The sequence below is a fragment of the Salmo salar genome, chromosome ssa13, assembly GCF_905237065.1.
Source record: "Salmo salar chromosome ssa13, Ssal_v3.1, whole genome shotgun sequence".
In the NCBI taxonomy this organism is placed as follows: Eukaryota; Metazoa; Chordata; class Actinopteri; order Salmoniformes; family Salmonidae; genus Salmo; species Salmo salar.
The window spans coordinates 96,337,975-96,345,961 of record NC_059454.1 but is presented as its reverse complement, the minus strand read 5'-3'; the positions used below and the strand labels follow the sequence as shown (position 1 = coordinate 96,345,961).

The 7,987-nt window shown below is 42.9% G+C and overlaps 2 protein-coding genes across 6 annotated transcripts in view; both read right to left on the bottom strand.

The window, feature by feature from the left end:
* Positions 1-499: 499 nt before the first annotated feature.
* Positions 500-3,172, bottom strand: cdka1 (Cyclin-dependent kinase 2-associated protein 1). Of its 2 annotated transcripts, none has more exons than XM_014138513.2 (4): positions 2,942-3,172; positions 1,557-1,660; positions 1,290-1,416; positions 500-1,116 (listed from the first exon to the last, which is right to left on the bottom strand). In XM_014138513.2, the coding sequence occupies exons 1-4, from the start codon at positions 2,973-2,975 to the stop codon at positions 1,049-1,051; spliced, it is 333 nt and encodes a 110-aa protein (XP_013993988.1). In that variant the 5' UTR covers positions 2,976-3,172; the 3' UTR covers positions 500-1,048.
* A 275-nt stretch (positions 3,173-3,447) lies between these two features.
* LOC106568305 (protein strawberry notch homolog 1) overlaps positions 3,448-7,987 on the bottom strand; it is a 32,230-nt gene continuing 27,690 nt past the window's right edge. For all 4 annotated transcript variants that reach the window (XM_014138519.2, XM_014138520.2, XM_014138521.2 and 1 more), the window contains exons 27-32: positions 7,836-7,982; positions 7,552-7,646; positions 7,334-7,420; positions 6,953-7,167; positions 6,609-6,802; positions 3,448-6,376 (exon numbers count right to left, since the gene is read on the bottom strand). In XM_014138519.2, coding sequence (XP_013993994.1) covers positions 6,213-6,376; positions 6,609-6,802; positions 6,953-7,167; positions 7,334-7,420; positions 7,552-7,646; positions 7,836-7,982 — 902 coding nt within the window. In that variant the 3' untranslated portion in view covers positions 3,448-6,212. The remainder of the gene's footprint in view (positions 6,377-6,608; positions 6,803-6,952; positions 7,168-7,333; positions 7,421-7,551; positions 7,647-7,835; positions 7,983-7,987) is intronic.

Sequence of the window (7,987 nt, the reverse complement as noted above, 5' to 3'; positions counted from 1 at the left end):
AAATTGTTACTACGTTACAAATGTGCAATTGCTAATGTTACATTGTTATCTGCGATTCCAACATTGATAGTTACGTCTACTTAATGTGTCTTGGCGTGGCTAGTTATATCCCGTATTCATGGTAAATACTAGTCTCTCTCAGGCCCTGTTCAAGTTTCACATTCATTCATTATCCTTGACCACATGTATTGCTGTTCACCACTGGTCAGTTCAATCAGTGCTTATTGCCTAAATCTTGCTGGGTTATGCAATATCCAAGGAATTAATCACTGTAGATGAGCCTAAATCAGTGGTCCTGCTGTACTGCTTGCTATTTTCTAGATATGTCCATTCCTTCTATTCATCCAAGACAAGTTTTGATTTAGCAATGACTGCCTACTTACTCTCAATAGCCACCTTCTAATCTATTCAAGTTGGGTGATATCTGTATTTTTCTCCTAAGGAGCAAGGTTATAGGAGACCACTTGGGTTGTTTTCACACATTTTCAAAACAATTATATTTGTATTGAAAATACATTTTATTACACAAGTAATAAATACATACAAATATGCAAGTAACAGCATTTTCATTTTTGATCCCAAAAAAGAACCTCAACATGAATGAACCAATGTATTTGGCACGTTTCTGTCCTTCACTTGTTCAACCATTAAGGGTCTGGAATTCAGACCAACATCTACCAAAAAGGTGTTCCTCTCCTAGTCTAATCCGGAAACAAGCCATGCAATGTCTACAATTAACTGAAGGCCATGGTGGACCCATACGTTTGCATGCAAAAATTACTATTAATTTTAAATATGAAGTCAGGAAACTGTGACCCCAAAACGGGGCATGAAGAAAAACCAAATCCTTTGAATTCTGAATTCTATTCTAGTGTCCCCTTTCCCTCCTTTTCTCAAATCTCAACCTTCCAGAAACATTTTTTGACCTTTCTAACCATCCCTTATTTTGTTTTCCATTCCTCTTTTTAGAGGATGTGCCATGCAGTGGTCTTTTACATGGTGAGTGAGAGTATTGGTTCTTCTACAGGAGAGGGTAGTGCTTCTGTAGCTAGGACCTGGCATTTCTCTCAGTCTCTGCCAAGCACTCCCGCACCAGTCCCCTGGCATGGATGATACCTTTGGGGAAAAGTAGGATACACCAAAATGAACAACAGTCATTCACTGACTGAATGACAACTCTCTAACCAAGTTAGAGTTAGTAGGTAGAGGACTATTGTGAAGTCTAGATAATGCTGTTTGTGTTACCACACAATAGAGGTATTGTATTACTACAGAAGTTTCCACATTACCTCGTTTTATTCTCTCCATGGCACTCTTGCTTCCAGCGTATGTGGGCCGGATCTCCTTCCCTAGCTCCTCGATGATGGCCAGCAGCTCTGAATACTTACTCTGGGGTACCTGGCTGCTGCTGGATCCCTGACCACACAGGGACAGGAGAGGAATAAGTCACTTTACCAAAGGAGTTACCTACGATGTAACTACGCATTTGTTTGAACATTTCTGTTTATTTCCTGCATTGTAGAATTAGAAGAAGCAATTTGGGTGTCTGCCTGTACCTGTGTGAAGCCCAAGGAGGGTGGTGCGTAAACATCGTTCACCAGCGGCCTGTAGGACTGCAACGTGGCCAAGTTGGCTGCTGACGGAGACTGGATGTTTCCAACTGTTGGGAGACAAATACAAACAAATCTAGGGTCAAATATGATATCACCATTCACCAGATAGTACAAATTCTACATATTGTATGTTCACATAGCCAACAATGGCCACAGTTGTAGTGCACATGTTTTTTTTAATGCAATAAGCCTTGTTAAACACTAGATGTCCTCGAAGGTTCATAGAGGAATATCCCTGGCAGATCAATCAACAGCTCCGCAAGACTATCATGGAGGAAGCGGAACAGGGCTGACTAAAGAAGCCAAAGTGATACATTTTTGTCACAACGTAACGACACCCTCCAGGATGGCATGGGACACAGAACGACAGAGATTATTTTTCGGGAACATATGGAATTTCCCACCTCTGCCGTTATAGCCAATGAAGATGAGGATGTGGCTTTTTTACATTAGTAATAATGGCGGATATGAATTAGCCTAGCTCCTAGGATCTGACCCTATATATAACTGGACAAAAACTACAGACACGGTCTTTCTCCAGGTAACGTTATTCTCCAAAAGACCGAATTTAACACTCGATTTAACGGATGAATGGTTGAGTTTAACCGATATTGTTCCCTTACCCTGGTTCCCAGAAGTTCCTGGAATGTGCTGGTGGACATTGGGTTTGTAAGACATTCCCAGAGACATTGTAAATTAAAGAAATAAAATGACCCGAAAATCAAATTCAGTGAAGCGTCTGTCTCTCACTTTTTGTTTACAGCAACGGCACCCGGCAAATATGGCCGTCACTTTATATTGACACCCACAATGCATTCTATCACCACAACAGACAATCCCGGATAATCTGACCGAAAATGCTTCCAACGCGATTTACAACTTTCAGTACATTTGAAAAGCAAAAATACTTTTAGGTTTATTTAAATTACATATTTTGTAACTAATTCACGTTCGATTTATTTTATTGAAAATATTTTTAAATTGTCCGGCTGCACACAACACATGGACAGAATACATCTCTAGACCACATAGAACTAACATTTTAGTAGAATTTCAAGCCTAATGGACAATGAAAATATTTCATATTGATTCGTCTTAATTATATAACAAAACAATATAAAGTAAAAATAAATAATATAATTAGCCTATACAAGCTCCTTTAACGTGTGATACTAGAGCGTGGGGTAAATCTATAGACCCATCCAGTTACACTGTTGGTCAGATGGTGGCGACTCGTGCAACAGTATTGCTTTTGTTCGTAACACTTTGTAGTAGACCACCATAGCACAGCCCCCAAAAAACATTAAACTAAGTCAATTTAAGATTACCTGTCTTTGTCTGGGGACTTGGAGACGCATCCATTGTTGCCTCGAATTGGCCACACTTTTCCCTCCTAGAAATTCCCTCTTACCTAAATATTAAGCATAAAGATCAAACAAAATCTTATCTACAACACACGTGCACTGGAGGCCCCTCTTCTGAAGATTCTCCGTCTTCTCTCAAAGCTGTGATTGGGCCCGTGCTGATACGATGTAACCCCTCTCCAATTTGTGGTACAGGACCCGGTCATTCTCTTGACCATTGGTGGACAGGCAGCAGCCACGTTCTATTGCCCAATCATAGCTTTCAGCGTCATTACCCCATGGAAGTTGTGGGATGGGATTGACCCCCAAGTGATGGCCTAAAAACCACAATGTAGAGGGGACCTTTTATGATTGGTGATAATTAGAGAGGACAGCACATTATAAAAAACCTGGACAATTAAGTATACAGATTAAAAAAAAAGGATTGAGGAAAATGGTATTGAGGAATGATATAAAAACTGATACAGTTCTCAAACTTTATACTTGGTATTTATTGGTCATTAAGAGGTAGAAATCTTGCACTCAGTTAAATCATTTAATACAGATTTGTTGTACAACATGTCAGTAGTGCAACTCGTGCAAAGATGAAATTACACCATCCTTCAAGTGTTAACGGCTATTTAAGCAAAAAACTGTTTTCTTATGTCCAGACGACACTATACACATTGGTATAGCAAAGTAGCATCCTAAACTCAGGCTTTTTACATCACGTCATTTAAAAAATATATTTTTAGAAAGTCTTCCGCCCCTGTACATCCTGTCTCAAGTGACAAAACAGATAAAAAGTACCAGAGATCAAGCAGCAATGTTGCTGACTGGTAGAGATTCGAGGTTAGATTCCAGATCAGAATCAGTGAGGGAACAAGTACCCAATCCCAAGAACCCCGAGTCACGCGACAAACTCATTCCACGGAGGGTCGAGTGTTTTTGCTCCTCGCTTGTACTTGATGAATTAAGGTCACTAATTATTAAGAAACTCCCCTCACCTGGTTGTCTAAGTCTTAATTTAAAGGAAAAACCAAAAACCAGCAGACACTACAAGGCCCTCCATGGAATGAGTTTGAAACCCCTGTTTTAGATATCCATGAAGTACCTAGGGCAGTAGTGTCAAACTCATTCCATTAAGTACCTAGGGCAGTAGTGTCAAACTCATTCCATAGAGGGCCTAGGGCAGTAGTGTCAAACTCATTCCATAGAGGGCCTAGGGCAGTAGTGTCAAACTCATTCCATAGAGGACCTAGGGCAGTAGTGTCAAACTCATTCCATAGAGGGCCTAGGGCAGTAGTGTCAAACTCATTCCATAGAGGACCTAGGGCAGTAGTGTCAAACTCATTCCATAGAGGGCCTAGGGCAGTAGTGTCAAACTCATTCCATGGAGGGCCTAGGGCAGTAGTGTCAAACTCATTCCATAGAGGGCCTAGGGCAGTAGTGTCAAAGTCATTCCATAGAGGGCCTAGGGCAGTAGTGTCAAACTCATTCCATAGAGGGCCTAGGGCAGTAGTGTCAAACTCATTCCATAGAGGGCCTAGGGCAGTAGTGTCAAACTCATTCCATGGAGGGCCTAGGGCAGTAGTGTCAAACTCATTCCATAGAGGGCCTAGGGCAGTAGTGTCAAACTCATTCCATGGAGGGCCTAGGGCAGTAGTGTCAAACTCATTCCATGGAGGGCCTAGGGCAGTAGTGTCAAACTCATTCCATGGAGGGCCTAGGGCAGTAGTGTCAAACTCATTCCATGGAGGGCCTAGGGCAGTAGTGTCAAACTCATTCCATGGAGGGCCTAGGGCAATAGTGTCAAACTCATTCCATGGAGGGCCTAGGGCAGTAGTGTCAAACTCATTCCATGGAGGGCCTAGGGCAGTAGTGTCAAACTCATTCCATGGAGGGCCTAGTAGTGTCTGCTGTTTTTCCCTTTAATTAAGACAGACAACCAGGCGAGGGGGTGTACTTACTAATTAGTGACCTTAATGAATCTATCAAGTACAAGGGAGAGAAAACATGCAGACACTCGGCCCTCCGCGGAAAGAGTTTGACATGTGACCTGAAGGATCAGATAGATACAAGTGAATATGCTAATTGATACCACCTTTGCCTCCAAGGTGCAATCTTCACATTGGATACACAGATCCAATCCTTTCAGATTTACACACACCTACATGGAGGTAAAAGGGATCCGTTTTGAATTCAGCAACAAACTTTCTTGAATATTAGCTTTTAATGTAGCGTTATTAGACAGCTTGTATTGACAAACAAGATCTGTCGGTTCACGTGCAGTTTTATAATAACACTCCAGGAGTGTATCGGCTGTAGTTTGATAGTACAAGATATCGAATCTGATGCCACATATCAAACAACCCGTTCCGAACATCTTTTGAATGCAGAGGAATAAATGCAGGAAAATAAAGTTATTTTAAACCATGCACAATCACAATTCTTGATAGTCAAGCTGTAAACAATTCTGTAGGTAGAAAGGATACACCCATGTTTGATACACTTGTCTGAAAGAAACAAGGATCGTTTCAGAAATGACACCCTACTCTCTAGATGGTGAACAACAAAAGTAGGGCACTACCTATGGAATAGGGTGCCATTTTAAATGTAGTTATGGTGAGCGTTGTCGTCATCATGCCTGAGACTTGAGTCGTGATAGAGTAAAATCTAAAATGAAGAAAGCAAGCAGTCGGTGTGTGGTCATGCATCTCAGGTAGACATTTTGTAAAACGTCTGTTTTAAAAAAAAAGAGTCACTGTGTAGCTTAACGAACCCCTGAGCACTGTCCTGTCACCTGTAGAAAACAAAAACCTAGGTGACATCTCCCATCCTTCAGTAGAGAAGGCACACGCCATCGTTCACATAGAGCTGGGGGGAGGGAGGGGGGTGTAACAGGAAAAACAGTCTCCAGCATTTTTTATAATGCCACTTCTCCACGCGTCATCACCGCAGCCTCTTCTAAATCTTCAGCTCTGAATCTCAGAGGAATATTATTTGTCAAGCCAACTCCTCAGGATGTCAACAGGGAGACTGTCTCCTCTTTGGACATAAACCCTGAAATCTTAACTCTGCCACCATGGTTTAGCTTCAGGGAAAACCACAACTCGGCACCTTAGGAGGAACGGAAAGGGAGGAGAAGAGGTGGTGGGTAGCGTCGTGGTAGAGATTCAGATGGAAATGTTGTCGTATCCCATCAGGTTGGGTCGAGAACCCAGGGTGTGGAGGAGAAAATGGGTGTCGAAGCCCATCAGGTCAGACTGGGTGGTGAACCCATGTTATGCATGTGGCTGAGGCTCTGAGGGTGCAGCTGCTGCCACTTCTGCTGCTGCTGAACGGCCAGTTGCTGAGACTGGTCAGACGACGACAGGATGTTGGTCAGAGGAGAGACGCAGTTAATTGGAATGATCAGGCCTGGACACGAGAGATAGATGGGAAATAACCACGTTAGAACAAAGGAAAATAATGCACTTCTTTAGCTACCTCGTAGTCCAACATCTGTTCATTTATAGTTCACTTGTTGGGGAGGAGAGGGACCAGCTTCTACTTATGTACAATACTCCTCTGGTAAAATACATTACAGGTTGTGACCTAAATTTTGTTTTCAAAAACTGCTTCTACCCAAAGACTTCCAGCATCAACTTACCCACAATCCTTTGCCCGTCCTCCGTCCTGAGACGAACGATCTGCATCTTGATGTTGGTTCCGCTGACGGAGGCCAGGACTCCCTCCACCTTGGTCCACACACTGAGCACAGATCCACACAGCACATAGTACGTCCTGCAGCGCAGACCCACCTCACACTGCAGACCCATCGACACCTTCTTACAGTTACCACGCCTGGAGGGAGGATAATAAACACACGATTCAACCTTTTTTCTGACTAGTTCATTAAACTATACGGGTAAAGAGTAAAACCTGCTAGTGAACTTGACAACTCAGCCAAAACCACCACTACAACTTTACAGTCATATGAGAAACAGCACCTACCAGTAGGCATGAGAGCAGATCTCAGCTGAAGACTGGTACTGGTCGATCCAGTGCTGCTTGGCATCATCTGACAGCACCTTTTTACACTTCTTCTTGATGTCAGCATAGGCCTCCAGTTTCAGCTGTTTGCCTGTGTTGGGTCTGTAGACCAGGAACAGCCTCTTCTTACTGTTCACCTCCTTCACCAAGATAGCAGTCTTCTTGTTGTTCCTTATCTGGGGGGATCAGCAAAATATATCTAGAGTTCGTAAAACAAAACTAAGTCTAGGGAAATGTTATGGCAAACAAAACGATAAATCAGAACGTTATCATATTTGGTGCTAATATGTAGAGCTTGCCAAACTCTGTAGAGAAGAAAACATCTAGATTGTCTTTTAGTACCTGTACATAGAAGCCATCATCGGGTCCACTCTGCTCGGCCCAGGCATGGGTAGCATCCTCCCAGGACATGCCTCTCTCCACACTCACCTGCCACACACAAACAGTATTTTCAAAATGGAAAATGGCTACCGGTCCGTTGGAGACGTAAGAAATAAAGAGTTCCTTGTTAAACCAGTTTCTATTCCTGTCTAGTGAGGAAAAACAACAGTCAGCTGTACCGTGTAGAGCTCCACATGTCCGGAGGTGGAGTAGCCTGGAGTCAGGAACTTTTTGGCTTCCATCTTCTTCACCTTCTCATCCCCAGAACCTAGGTCTAGAAAGAGACCGAGAAACAGTACTAATCACATCCACATAGCAGCCATTTTGTCCAGACCCAGTCTGAAATCTTGGGTAGCCATTTAATACTGTAGGTGTCATTTAGAGTATAGTCCCTCATTCACAGTAGTTGGCATTAGTCTCCTTTAACAGAAAAAAATGTAAGGCGATTCCTCTCCGGTCTTACCCAGAATGCCCATGTCGTAGCGTCCATTCTTCTTGGCGTTCTGTATGACGGCTGCCAGCGTGTCAGAAAAGTACTGGAACAGAGCGTTCTGCTCCTGCACCGCCATCCCCAGGATACGGTTCAGGAACTTCCCTATGTTGTTGTAGTCTAGG

What these genes read in the sequence shown, in the direction of transcription:
- cdka1 (XM_014138513.2), bottom strand. Translation starts at nt 2,975, where the DNA reads ATGGATGCGTCTCCAAGTCCCCAGACAAAGACAG. An exon ending in AAGTCCCCAGACAAAGACAG is followed by an intron (nt 1,661 to 2,941) that starts GTAATCTTAAAT and finishes GTCTCCCAACAG; the next exon opens with TTGGAAACATCCAGTCTCCG. An exon ending in CATGGAGAGAATAAAACGAG is followed by an intron (nt 1,117 to 1,289) that starts GTAATGTGGAAA and finishes TTTTCCCCAAAG; the next exon opens with GTATCATCCATGCCAGGGGA.